Below are 14970 nucleotides of genomic sequence, written 5' to 3' on the forward strand. Positions count from 1 at the left end.
GATTTTTTGTGACTGCAAGTTTTCATTTCTCTGGGATAAATGCCTATGTGTTGCATTGCTGGGTTGCATGGTAAATGGATTTTTTTTTTTTTTTTAAGAAACTACCAAACTCTTTTCCAGAGTGACTGTACCATTTTATATTTCTACCAGCAATATATGAACGGTCTAGTTCCTCTGCATCCTTTTTAGCATTTGGTGTTACCACCATTTTTAGTTTAACCATTCTAATAGATGTATAGTGATACTTCATTGTGGTTTTAATCTGCATTTCCCTGATGACAAATGATGTTGAAAATCTTTTCGTGCCTTTAGCTCATTTTCTGATTGGATTGTTTTTTGACTCTTGAGTCTGAAGTTCTTTACGTATTTTAGATACTAATCCTTCATCAAACACGTTGCCTGCAAATATTCTCTCCCAGTCTGTAGCCCATCCACTTGTACTCCCAAAATGGTCTTTCACAGAGCAAAAGGTCTTAATCCTGATGAAGTACAGTTTATCAATATTTGACACTATGAATTGTGTTTTTGTTTTCAAGTCTAAGAATTCTTTGTCTCGGTGTAGATACCAAAAATTTTTTCCTGTGTTATTTTCTTAAAAGTTTATAGTTTAATGTTTTACATGTAAGTCTATGATGTATTTTGAGTTAATTTTTGTATATGGTATGACATTTAGATCACGGGTCATTTTTTTTTTTTTTTTTTTTTTTGCCTATGCATATTCAATTACTCAGGCACCAGTGGTTCAAAAGGCTATCCTTCCTCCACTGAATTCCTCCTGCACCTTTGCAAAAGTGGAGCATATTGGTGTGGGTCTATTTCTGGGCTCACTAGTCTGTCCATTGTTCCATTTATCTGTTCCTCTGCCAGTACTACATTGTGTTGATTACTGTAACTCTAAGTCTTGAAATCAGGTAGACCGATGCCTTTCATTGTATTCTTCTCTTCAAAATTGTTTTAACTACTATAGTTCCTCTGCCTTCCCATATAAATTTTAGTATAATCTTCTCTATATCTATAAAAGTAAGACTTTGGATCTTATTTAAAATTTCTGTGTGAGCTGGTTTTTATGGACATGGCTCTGACAGGGTAAATGTAAATTGTGGGTGCCACCTCATTACGCCAGGTGGGAGTAGAAGTCCAGCTTCCCTACTAGGCCTTCAGTGACAACTGAAATGGAATAAGGCTTCTTGTTATTGCTGGGCAGAGATGGGAGTTCTAGCCCCCAGCAGGGTTTCTGTTGATACCACTCTGGCTGAGAGGGGTAGGAGTGCCTTGCTATTGCTTTCCACTCATACTGAAGTGGAAGAGGCTACTTTGCCACTGGATGGCAGTGACAATTTTGGCTTCCCATTCTGTGTCCTTTGATACCACAAATGGGTGTTGTCATTACCACATGGCAGGGATGAAAGTCCCCATTCCCTACCCAGCCTTTTAAAATACCAACCTAGGAACCTTGTTAAAGGTTGGAAGACAAGACTGGAAGTCCAGCTCTCTATTCTGCTTTTACTGGTTTTGAGTAGGGGTAAGGTCACAGATTTTTCAATCATGTTTGGCTATAGTGGAATGATTATTGTCTAAAAGTTTTCTGTCTTCTGAGGCTGCACCTTTTCTGTTTGGCTAGAGAGAGCAGACTTTTGTTGGGGCTTTTTTTTGTCTGTGCCTGTTGGTATTTCTGGGTTGCTGGTTTCTTCAGCTCCAATTCTGGGATATATGAGGCAGAAAAAAACCTCAGGAAATTCACTATTGTATCATTCTTGGTTCCTGAGTTCCCCAGCTTGTCTGCTTTTTTTCTACCTTTCAGAATGTTCTTGCTTGCTCTTTTTAAAAAACATATTGTGTCCAGGGTTTTTAATTTTACTTACTGGCAGGAATAGGGACATGGAAGTCCCACAATCAGTGTTTTAAAGACATTTTTACATAGTTCAAATTACTATAGTTATGTTGGGGCCATTTCTTTTCAGTGAATAGAACTGTGTATGAGAAACTTTTAGAGATAAACTAATGCAAAATGGGCTTATATTTTCTATATATTTTCATCTTAATGCCATTTACATAGTGTTATGAATAATGCTTTTAATGTCAGTTGCTACCATGAACCAGCTTGTTATGAGATGCTTCATTGATATCAGAGTAGTGAAAATCAAACATTCAGAAATTTTACTATACGATATAATTATATATTATATTAATAAAATATGTTATATTTATTTACATATAAGATAAAATTTAAAATATATAAATTAAAAATAGAAAGTTCATCATGACTTGGAAAAAATTATATAATACGGAGCATAGTTAATACCCATCAAGATGCCAGTCTAAATAATTTAAGAAATATGGAGTCTCCATTTGTTTTTTTCTGAGCTCTTAAGTTAATGTGTTGCCATATTTCTTATAAAGGTAGGGAAATTGATGAAAATGTTTTTTATTTCAAATGTTTTATAACATTATTTTAGAATATTTAAAAAACATTTGTGATTGATGGAATTTAGCCAATTTTGTTTTTCTACAGTTGTCTTTCCTATATGAAAGCTTTTTTTTGTTTTTTTTTTAAGAGACAGGGTCTTGTTCTGTTGCCCAGACTGGAGTATAGTGCACTATCATAGCTCACTGCAGCCTCCAGCTTCTAAACTCAAAGGATCCTCTCCGCTCCTGAGCCTCCCAAGTAGCTGGGAGGCACCTATGTGCCTGACCTGAAAGCTTTTTAAAAGTGTCCATTTTTATTGCTACCCAATTGATAGACTTTTGTTTATACTAGAAAATCAAGAGGGGAATCACGATGGATTATCTTAACGGTAATAGTTGTACAATTCTTTATTACATTATAAACTTAAATAATTTTCTTCTAGGTACAGTGAAGGTGAAATTCGATTTAATTTAATGGCCATTGTGTCTGACAGAAAAATGATATATGAGCAGAAGATAGCAGAGTTACAAAGACAACTTGCAGAGGTTCGTGGCCATGTTTCTAAGTACAAAGTTCTAGCTTGGTTATTCTCTCAGGAAAAGTATTTACTTTAAATATATATATAATCAAGTGGTCTGAATGGTGGCTAAGCGAATACACACTGGATTCAGGCTGCCTAGATTCGGTTCCTGGCTTTGCACTTAGTGGATATAGGAATCTGAGTATATTTCCTTGTGCCTCAGTTTCTTCATATAGCATAAGGATAATAAATAGTATTTACCTTAGAAGCTTGTCATGAGGAGTAAATGAGGTATTATGTGTAAATCACTTAATGACTAACAAATGGTAAATGCTAAATAAGTGTTAGGAATGAACTATTTTAACTATTTTCTGTGACTTCATTATATAATTAAGCAAGTTAATTCTCAAAGAGTTAACTGGGTATATTTAGAGTCACATGTAGTCTTTACTAGTCTGATTACCTTTCTATAGTAAATGTCATTGGAGAAGAGATTTAGTAGACAAAGTTTATTTTACAATCCTTTGAGCACATTTTCTTAAGAGTATATTTAAGAAAATTTATTTTATAGTGTATTAGGAGAATATGGCAATAGAGTATATTACAGTGTAGGTTGTTTTTAGATGAAAATTCATATTATTAGAACATAGAAATATGGAAGGTACTATTTTGGGGCTTTTATCCTTTAATGCTGCTGTTAGGTGGGCATGCTGCTATCAATATGAAGAGTAAAAATTTGAAAATAATCATACTGTGTTTATCATTTTAAAATATTCTGAATGTAAGCCTCAATTATTAGGGTGTGCTATTTCTTTTCCTTCCCCCAAGGAGGAACCCATGGATACAGATCAAGGTAATAGTATGTTAAGTGCTATTCAGTCAGAAGTTGCCAAAAATCAGATGCTTATTGAAGAAGAAGTACAGAAATTAAAAAGATACAAGGTATGTTTTTAAAAATGTGTTCCTTTAATGTTTTAATATAGAGCAGTATATTTCAAGATGAAGGTACATTGAATATCTGATGGCTTTCCCTCCTATCATTTACCAGATTTCAAATAATTTGTTGATTGTCTGATACCCTACGAAGATAAGTAGTGAGATGTCTTTCATTTTTATTTTTGTAAAATATTATTAGGAATAGAATTTTAACCTATTTGGTGTTTCAGTTCACTGTAGTTATTATTCCTTTTTTTTTTTTTTTGGACAGAGTCTTGCTCTGTCGCCAAGGCTGGAGTGCAGTGGTGCAATCTTGGCTCACTGCAACCTCCACCTTCCAGGTTCAAGCAATTCTCCCGCCTCAGCCTCCCAAGTAGCTGGGATTACAGGTGTGCACCACCATGCCTGGCTAGGCTAATTTTTTGTGTTTTTAGTAGAGACAGGGTTTTGCCATGTTGGCCATGCTGATCTTGAACTCCTGACCTCAAGTGATCTGCCCGTCTCGGCCTCCCAAAGTGCTTGGATGTGGAATGTATATGTCATTTGTCATGTGTTATGGTAGTAAAGGATTATTTTTCATTTGAACCTCAGTGTAAGGCAAGAACTGTCCTTTTTGTTGCTCCCCACAGTGTCAGTAAAGTGTTTTGCATCATACTTAACAGACAACAGATACTTTGCATCATACTTAACAGACAACAGATGATTGTTAAGTGAAATGAATGGGCCTTAAACTAGTAGGATTTCTTCAGGTGAAAGTGGTAGGGGCAGGCAGGCAGGCTCTAGAGTATTCCAGGTGGGAAAAAGGGAGGGACAAGTTCATGGAGATAGGGAAGGAAAAAATAATAGCTTTCCCAATTATTTTCCATTTCACATGATATTAAAAAAAGTAAATTACCCATCTTTATATATACTTATGTGTTTATTATGTAATTAACTAACTTTTAATATCTGCCCAAAATACAACACAAAGTTTCCATAACTTCCATAAGGTGTCCTGCTTTATTGTTTGGGAATGCTTTGTTTAAAAAAAGATAAAATGATTGTCATACTGCTATAAAACAAACATGTTAGCTTTAATTTAATTAATTAACTGAAGGAACTCTAGTTAAAGGAGAAGTCAGAGAAGCTCAAATTTATATGAAGTTTAAATGAATTTATAAGAGATGGAAACTTTCTATGGAAGGGCAATCAATTATACTTCTACCAGGCAGAATATATAATAGGTCAGTGGCAGTAAAAGCCTAGAATCACATAACTTGAGAGGATGTTATCTAGACAGTGCATAGTTTTCCACTGAAGTAGAAATTTTTTCCTGCAGTGTACCCCCTTTCGATAAAAAATAATCTGAAGGAAAGATTGTGCTTGATCACAAAATAAAGCTGGTCTCATTAGACTTTGCCTGATTATTTGCACAGGTGAAGTAGCAAATGTTAATTTAGCTTGTAGATCTTTAGTTGTTTTTATAAATGACATTTTCATAAGTAATGTTAGATTGGACTTTTAAAGGCCTCTATTATTTGCTAAGTCAGGGGCAGGAGGCCCTTGCCCAAGAAACTCCCTCCACATGTTTTATTGTGTTAATTTTTATTCTCAGTGGGAATGGAATCTCATTATTTCTAAAATCATTTTCTTATGAGAATGGATATACCATTTCTATTTTGAGTTGGATGCAAAGAATAAAATATCAAAATTAGCAGAAATGTAGTTAGTGTGGATTGATGTTGTTTTATTTTCAGATTGAGAATATCAGAAGGAAGCATAATTATCTGCCTTTCATTATGGAATTGTTAAAGACTTTAGCAGAACACCAGCAGTTAATACCACTAGTAGAAAAGGTAAGTATTTTATTGGTAGATACTTAAATTAAGTTTAGAGTCTCCAAAAACATAAAATGTATTTTTTATTTTTTGCGTGAGTAGAGGTAAAATTTTTGGAAGCTTGTACGTTTTTATTCTTTTGCTTTTGCCTCTTGTTTTCTACTCTGTAAGAATTAGTTCAATTGAGACTGTAAAACAAAAATAAAGAATTACCCCACTGCTTTAGACCTCAGATTATGCTGTATTAAAATAAAATTTAAAACACTTCCTTTAAGCAAAAGTAGATTTTTAATGCTGATAACTGAAATAATATTTTCCTATTTAGCAAAAATTTGAGTTGATATAACAGAATTTAAAAGTAGAATGGACATTGTTGGGTTTAAAAAAAAAATAGCCTGTACTACGAAATAGGTTTTCTTATTTCTAATCTAGTATCCATTCCACTGAGGGAAAACTAGCATAAGTTAGTGAAGAATTCTGATTTCTATGATTTTTTTCATAAGTAACAATAAAATATTTGTTGAATAAGTAAAATGCAGTTAAATTGTTTTTAAGTTCATAGTGTAAATCAGTGTTTCTGAAAGTGAACATCAGTGGATACTCTTTAAAATACATGTTACCTGGCCCCTCCCCAGATATTCTGATATAGGGGAAGGATTCTTTAATAAGTTCCCCAAGTGATTCTAATGCAACTGGTCTGTGTACCACAGTTTGAGAAACACTTTGAGAAGACACTACTAGGCAAATAAAATTTTGGACCATTAACTTAAAGACGAGAATACATGGTAGGTATATTTTCCTTATTAATTTTAAAGTTTACAAAGCAAAGATTGATTTCAACCAAGCTGTTTCATGTTATACATTCTAAATAATATGAGATGTGAGCTAATAAGTTTTTTGTGTATATTACCTTATTGATTGAAACATGTGACCCAACTTTTAGCATTAAATGTAAAAATTATTGCAGAAGACTGCTAAATCTTCTCTTTTCCATTATAGGTTTTTCTGTTCATGCATCTCAGGGTGTATTCTAAGATGGGAAACTGTTTTTAAAGTTTTAGATTAATACAGGGTCCTGTGGTTCTCAAAGTTGCTTGGTTAACAAGAATACCTAGATATGATGTTATTAATCCTATCAAATGTTTTTCTGTTAAAAATATTAAAATAACTATAAAATGTGCTAAATATGTGATACATCAGATTTTAAGTTAGATAAATGTTACTAGGGACTAGGACCCTTAGATAAATATTAAATGTATAAATTTTGCATTAAAATTGATCTGTGAACAGAATTTTTTGTGTGTGCAAATTAGTAAGTAAAAGAACCACTGTTGTTTGATTTTTAATTACACTATATCCCCAGATTTTTTTGAGAGCATAGTTAGAGAACAACAGCTTGTCAGCTTAACATTAGAATAATTATTCCTTAGTTCACATTTTTTGGACACAAGGTGGCAGCATATAAATACCTGATGTTAGTGGAACACCATCTCTGTTGTGTTTGCCTTCATTTTCTTAAGGAAAGTAGTTATTGACCTTCTAGTTGCTTATTTCTCTAAGCTGTTCTTTTATTAATATTCCAGAAGCAATATTGAGATAGATTTATTTCTTGTATGCATGCAATAACTATTATTCTCCTAGGTTCTGAAGGAGCTTAGACTCATTTAATTGGAATTGTTGAAATGTTTTAAATTATTCATCAAACATTTATCTAGCTGCAAGGATATTCCAGGCACTCTGTTAAGGTCTAGGGATGTATACATAACTGAGACATATTATTTTCTCTTAAGCAACTCATGGTACAATTTGGGAAAGGAATAAATGAACAATTATGGTATTGTGCTAAATAGTATTATTTTGATAAATGCCAGGATAAAGTCAGGCTAAAGATCCCCAGCAATCACAGGGTAGCTCCTAAATAGCTTTATAGCCACTTAAAATTTCACATCCATAAAGTTTTAAATATGTGGTGGGAATTAAGTGCTTAATCTGTAGCACTATATCCGTTTCCTTTGCAAGAATATATTTTTGTTCATCTTATTTTGGAAAAAAAATGATACCATATTAAATATCATTTTCTGCAGATAAATGCAAATTTAAAAAATAAAGCATGTTGAAAAACTGTTAGAATAAAGATTAGATTTTATAATTATATAAAATCTTTACCAGTGATAGTTAATTACTTAATGGTAATACTTCTAAGAAAAATTACCTATAGAATTCAGAAATAGATAAGTTGGAATAGTGGATCTTACTATGTTTTGTTTTCAGGGAAAATAGGATAAAAGAACAAGGTGTGAGAAGGAATAGAAGGAAACAAACAGGAAAGATATGGCTGCACCATGCAGTGCTACTATATGCTGAGATTCTACAGGATGAGATTTTTGAATAGCTGAGGCAGTTGCCTATAATCTATGATGACATAAAAGTATTTGACCTAAAATCTTTTTATTTGCAAAATAATAAATAAAAAGTGATTCTCCCTCGGCATGGCTATAATGAACTTGGTTAGAACCTGTAAATGTTTTTGTTATATGAGACTTTTTAACCGATGAATTCGTTGAATACACACCACATTTAAAAACTGCCTAGGAGGTAATCCAAAAATATATAGTTATAAAACTTCTTGTATTATGTACCAAATCTCTTTCTTAAAATATAAAATAAAATTATCTAGTTTAAGATTACATTTGTGAGACTTCTATTTATTCAGGTATATTTATGATTAAAAAATTTTTGTCTACACATTTGTATGTAATTATGAATCATTGTCTATCTTAAGTTTTTAACTACCAATAACTTAACATGATGTAAAATCATAAATTCCATTGCTATGGGGAAATCCAAACAACTTCACAATATTGAATTTTGTCCACATTTTACTATGACTTTATGATTCAATTGGTAATAAGTAAGCTTCAGATCTTTTTCTATTTCTTAATAGAAATAAGGTAGAAGAATAGTTAAGGCTAATCAGAACAATATCTACATTAGTATCTATTAATGCAGAATTATCTGATTTGAGTCAGTACTTTTTAATATCATTGGTACACTGTATAGAAGGACAGTATTTTTAACAGCATATATGTTTCCATGTTATTTATAAATATGATTTTATTTTTATTTTTTAACAAAAACAGACCAAAATACAGGCTTTGAATTTAAATCTTATATATATGTTACTTATTAGCTGGAGCTTTTAGGCACTATTTACTTTCTTATAACCTCTTTCTCATCTGTAAACTGGGAATCATACCTACTTCACATTCTTGATGATTAAATGAGATCATATCTGTAAAGTGTATAAATTAGTGCTCAATTAATTGTGATAATTATTTTTAATTTTAATAAATGTATAGACACTCTGCCTTATATGTGCTTGCTCATTTAATTATGTTGTAAAGTTTATATCAGAAACCAGTAAATTTATTTCTTGTTAATCCTTCTCAATATTCTATTAAGTATACTCAGATCAATAAGGAAAGAAGCACATACTTTTATTTTAAATTATGCCTAAAACCAAATTATATTTATTATTTGAGGACAGAAAACTTTGTATGAGATGCGATACACATATCAAATTACAAATTATGCTTGTTAACTAAAAACGTTGATGTTGGCAATTAACTTTATTATTTTTAATATGGCACACAGACTATTTGCTCTTATTCTAAGGCACAGCACTGTTTTATCATACTGTTAAATAATAATTATACTACCTAATACATTACAAAAAGAGATTGTAATTGTTTTAATTGCTGTATTTTTTTATTTAAGGAAGTTTTAAAAAAAGTTGTATAATGTAGAAGTCTAATTCATTGACTCTTCTGAAGTGGCACAGTGGAAAAATATTGCATTGTAGTACTCTAAAATCTTGCTTTTAGAAATGTCTTCTGAACACCAGCAGAACTGGCATCATCTGAGAGTTTGTTAGAAATACAGAACCTCAGGCATTTTACTAAATCAGTCTGCATTTTAACAGGGTCTCTAAGTCATTGGTATATACATTGAGAAGCAATGCTATAAAGCATATGTCTTTGATCTGTATTGAGGACTTACTGTATACTAGCTGTGGGACTTTGGTCAAGCTTGATAACATCTATAAGCTCTGGCTTTTTCATTTGCTTAAGAATAAAACAAGTACTGTGTTCAAGCTATATAATTGTAATGAAGATCTATTGAACTAGTATGTAAAAACATTTTTTTTTTGGGTCATATAAATAAAGTTTGTTGACACTAGGGATACATAATCCTTTAGTGACATTATGTTAAAGTCACTTAAACTGTTATGTTAAACTCATTTATTCACATTTGCAGAAACTAATGTAAGATTTTTCTTATGCTCATGTGAATAGGAAATGGGCAAATATGTGTATATATATTGTTTTGGAATACTCATGAATGAGTTTGACTTTATGGAATTTTTAAATTATTACAATTATAATAATTCATTTCACCTTCAGATAGGAAAGAACTGCAAACCAAACATGATCCTTTCTTAGGGCAAAGAATAACTATGTAATTGTCCAGGAAAAGTTTGTTATAAGTCTCAAGTTATAAAACATAATGCTTTAGAAGTCTTATAAACAATGTATTTCAAGCCTTTCAGCTTGAGAATACCCTCTTAGGCACATTTTATTCTAATATAGTCTAAAACTGACTTTTAAAATTTTGTAACATACTATTTTTAATTTTTAGGCAAAAGAAAAACAGAACGCAAAGAAAGCTCAGGAAACCAAATGAAGATGTTTTCGGATATGTACACATTTCTGCTTCTGCACATATTTTCATGGAAACCATTATGTATAAAGAACTTAGAGCAACATCCTAATTGGCTCAGTGCACGTTTGGCAATAGTGCCAACCTGTCTTGTCTTTAATGCATGGATTCATAAACTTCTTCCCTACCTGCATCATGTGCATGTAGTGCATATTAAATGAAAGTGATATTAAGAGTGCTTTCCCAAATTCCATTATTTGACATTGAGTCTGACAACTGTTAGTTTTCTGGTTGTCTAACTACCATATGAAGCTAGAAAATGCACAAACGATATTCCTTATCTGTAATTTAAATACTTAAAATTTGCAATTGTCAGATCTTGATTAAACTGGTTGTCTTATTTCTTCTCATCATTAACGGAAAAAAAATCAGTATTTCTATCTTTGATATCTAAGTGTTTTGAGGATTTTAAAACTGAATTTTATCTGCTATACCAGTTATTTGAGAAAGTATGATTTTAATGTAAATCATTTAAAAAGGACAAAAGTATAATTTCCAGTGATTTTCACTGCTGTCAGTAGAAAAGTAATAAACATCTCAATTTTATTTTAGTAAATTTTCTTCAAGTGTTTGGGGTTATTTGTTTATGTATTAGAGAATTGTTTCAGGAAGGTCTGAGTATTATGCTTCAAAGCAAAATTTCAGGTTAAGAAGAAATTGTAAATCTTAAAGAATGTTGGTGTTACTCTCAATGGAATATTGTTTCAAGCTCGTAAGCTGTGTATAAAAAAACTGGAGGTCTGACAGTTCATGTTATCTGCCTTTTTAAAAAGATGGTAGTGGTGATGGGGGTCTTTCTATGCCAATTTGAATAAATTTCGTACAGCCTGCAGTTTTCAAGAGCCTATGTAATTTGCTCACAATTGATTTTTAAAAATTGATTTGGGAGTTGCTTTGTAATAATCTTCTGCTTCTAATCTTCCTTTGCAAGTCAGACTTTAAAGAAGACTTTATAAACCTTTCTTTTTTAAAGGAAGTAACCTACTTTTTTCTTTATCAAGAATATTTCTGAGGTTGATACATGACTTTAACATTTTATTATTTATTGTAAAATCAATTTAGCATAATTTATTTTATTAGGGAGAATGTGTACCCATCTTCCAGCTTCAGCACATTTTTAAGGATTGTTTTTAAGCTTAGTAATTGTGGTATTAAATGACTTAGAACTAATGGAGAAAAACCTGATAGGAAATTGATAGAAAAACGAATGAAATATTTTTCATACATAATTTCAGTTGGAGGTAATGGAAAATATGTAGTCTCTCAGTTATTTGTGGGTAAATATGTTTTGCTGTTGATACAGTAATAATTATGGAGTGTTTTCAAAGCCATGATATAATTTTTAAAAATAGATTTTTAAGGAAGGCTCATCTTGATCTCATTCGTTTATTTCAGCTTAACTTATATATTCTTTCCTATTGAGGCTTAAATTTTGTTAAGCAATGTGAGGATTATTGTGGTAAGTTGTATTTAGTAATCAATACAGTGTGGTACTGGCACTAGGATTGACAAATAAAGCAATGGAACAGAAGAGAGAGCCTGAAAACAGATCAACGTTTATATGATCACTTGATTTCGACAAAGGTGGCAAAACAATTCAACAGAGAAGGAAAGTGTTTTCAACAAATGGAGCCAGAATAGAATAGCTGAATATCCATATAGAAAAAAGAGAACAATGACCCCCTACCTCACAAAAATGACTTTGAGATGAATCATAGACCTAAATGTAATATTTTAAAAGTATGAAGCTTTTTAACTGAAAACAGATGATATTTTTGTGACTTGGGGGGTTAGCCAAAGGTTTCTTAGGTCACAGAAAGCAGTAACCATAAAAGATCCAAAATTAGAGCTCATCAGAATTGTCATTGAAAATGTTAACAAAAGTAATATCAAATGACATTTGAAAAATATCCTTGTAAAATGTATATTAATAGGTATAAGGATTTTTTCTTATTAATCTAATAAAATTCCTTAATAGGAATTTCCATAGCTTAAGAGTGGTTTATTTTATCTGCATCTTTGGTGATTGCAAATCCCTTGTGATACTTCATGATTACTTCTGTCTGTGAATAAAGAAGTGTGACTTGTCTGGGTGCTATATGTTGCTGGTTTGAAACTAAGTCATGAAGCTAGAGGGTAGAGAAAATGGAAGAATAAAGAGCAACCCATAAATAGATAAATGCTATTTGGAAAGTTTTTTTTTAATGATATTTTATAGAAAATCTTGCTCATTTCATATTTAGTCTTTTCTAAAATTTTATTTAATTATTGGGTAGGTGAAGGCACTTCCATTCTATTTTATGCCTTCAAAATAGCCAATTCTAAGGGATGTACTTCTGTTATTATCAACAAAAACCTTGCCAACAGCTGCGGCACTGGCTACTCTCACCTTATATGTTTAGTTCCCAAGATAGCTTGCCCTTTTCCTAACAGCAGTCAGCTCGACTGTGCCACTAGAACAGACAAATATTTGCTCGGGAATCACAACCACGGGGACTTGCTCCCCCAGTTAGGACCATGGTACATATTTGTGTGTATATTATGGTGTTACATGCAGATTAATACTTTCAATTAATCCTCCTAGTTGCCTGTAACGTTAACATTTCAAGATGCATTTATATATTTTTATCCTGTAGGAGGATTTTGTTTATTTGAGGGAAAAAAAGGGCTTTTAATGTATTCTCCTCAAAAACCATTTAGAGAAAACAGATAAGTAAAAATAAAATTTAAATTACCATATTTCTATTTACAGGGATGAGCACATTAACATTTTATGTATTTAGTGATCCTTTTTCCTCATGTGTACACATATGTTTTTGTGTGTTAGTCTTGCTTGCCCTTCCCATAGTCTGAAATAGTTCTATGAAGTTTATATTATTTTTAAACTTGATCATATACAAATTTTCAGGAAACAAACCACTCTAGCTATTTGAGGAGGAATGCAGATTTATATTGGGAGTTTTGAAACTACATAGTTTCTTACAAAATCATTGGAAGGTTTGGAGGAGCGGTTTCAAGCTTAAGTCTCCAGAGATTACTCCCATCCAAACATACAGTATTGGTGTACCTAGGGAACTGCTCACTTTTGCAACAGTCAGGGAGTTCACTGTTGGAACTATTGATGTTAGAACATGTTGCAGTAGTTGTGTTCAAGGAATGAGGAACCTGCTGTAACACTTAATGACTGTGCACTGGAATGCAGAAAAGTTAAACCTTCTATGCCTAAATGCCTAAAATAGACAAACTGGATAGTTATATTTTTGGAATGATACTGCGTTTTTTAGAGTAGTATGAATTCCTAGATCAGTCAAACATGCATGTTATTTAGTTTGTTCTTTAGTATATTGTTAACTGGCCTAAATCCAATGACTGACATGGTAAAGATTCACCACTTCTAGCATACTGGGCACTTTTTATTTTTGACTTGATTACATTAACTTTTTGAAAACTATTCAGTGATTTATTCAGCCAATCTTATGAGGTACATCTGAGTTGTTCTAGATGCTAGAGGATAGTATAACAGGAAAAAGCCCCTGCTCTCATGGTGAGACAGATAATAAGTATATAATACAACTTTTCAAATAGTAGTATGAATGGTAAAAAAAATAGGGAAAAGGGGTGGGAGGAGCTGAGGTTTGATAGAATGGTCATGGAAGATCCCATTAATGAGATGTACTTTAAGTAGAGACGTAAATGAAGATAATTTTTTCTCTAGTACTGAACTAGCACTGTACAAGTGGATTGCATATAGGCATATAGGCAGAACCAATGTGCAATAATTAAGAATATTAATTTGCAATCATGTTTGATGGTTAAATGGTTTATTAATGTTGGAGTGTCAATATGAAAATGGGTTGAATAAAAGATATATGGAAATGCCTAGGACTACTGCTCTATTTACTTTTTAGCTTATCCATATATTTTATGTAATATGCTTCTTTGATTCTTTCTTGTAGCAATGATAATATAATATTGAATAAACCATAAAACCAGTGGGGAAAGTCTCATGTAGGTGTATTTTTAAAAAACATTTTGAACTGTCCCCCGCCCTCCCATCATAACCATTAAGACTAAAACAGGCTGGGTCTGGTGGCTTATGCCTGTACTCCTAGCACTTTGGGAGGCTGAGGCAGAAGCTCAGAAGTTCAAGCCTAATGTGGGCAAGATGGCAAGACCCTGTCTCTTAAAAAAAAAAAAGCTGGGTATGGAGGTGATATGTGCCTATAGTCCCAGTTACCCAAAAGACTGAGGCTGGAAGGTCCCTTGAGCCAGGAGTTCGAGAATGCAGTGAGTTGTGATCAGCCACTGTACTCCATCCTGGATGAGAGAGTGAGACCCTATCTCAGAACAAAACAAATGAAAACAATGAAATTACTTGAAAAAATTTGGGAGAATATTTTATTACTTAGGGACAGGGAAAAGCTTCCTAAGCACCAAAGAAAACATAAAAGAACCCAGAAGAGAAATACTTGACAGTATAAAAATTAAAAATTTCTGTAAGGCAACAGACA

The 14970-nt window shown here is 32.2% G+C and overlaps 1 protein-coding gene across 25 annotated transcripts in view; it reads left to right on the plus strand.

Moving 5' to 3' along the window:
- Positions 1–12440, plus strand: part of UCHL5 (ubiquitin C-terminal hydrolase L5) — a 45615-nt gene extending 33175 nt beyond the window's left edge. For 6 of the 25 annotated variants that reach the window (XM_024350674.3, XM_024350677.3, XM_009439917.5 and 3 more), the window contains 4 exons: positions 2850–2952; positions 3759–3869; positions 5600–5698; positions 10379–12440. In XM_024350674.3, the coding sequence (XP_024206442.1) occupies positions 2850–2952; positions 3759–3869; positions 5600–5698; positions 10379–10423 (358 nt within the window). In that variant the 3' untranslated portion in view covers positions 10424–12440. Of the gene's footprint in view, positions 1–2849; positions 2953–3755; positions 3870–5599; positions 5699–6315; positions 6466–7951; positions 9053–10378 lie in introns of those variants that run through there. The other 19 variants (XM_063794256.1, XM_063794264.1, XM_063794242.1 and 16 more) reach the window with 10 other exon arrangements.
- The last annotated feature ends 2530 nt before the right edge of the window (positions 12441–14970 follow it).

The sequence above is a fragment of the Pan troglodytes genome, chromosome 1 (genome assembly GCF_028858775.2).
Source record: "Pan troglodytes isolate AG18354 chromosome 1, NHGRI_mPanTro3-v2.0_pri, whole genome shotgun sequence".
Classification (NCBI taxonomy): Eukaryota; Metazoa; Chordata; class Mammalia; order Primates; family Hominidae; genus Pan; species Pan troglodytes.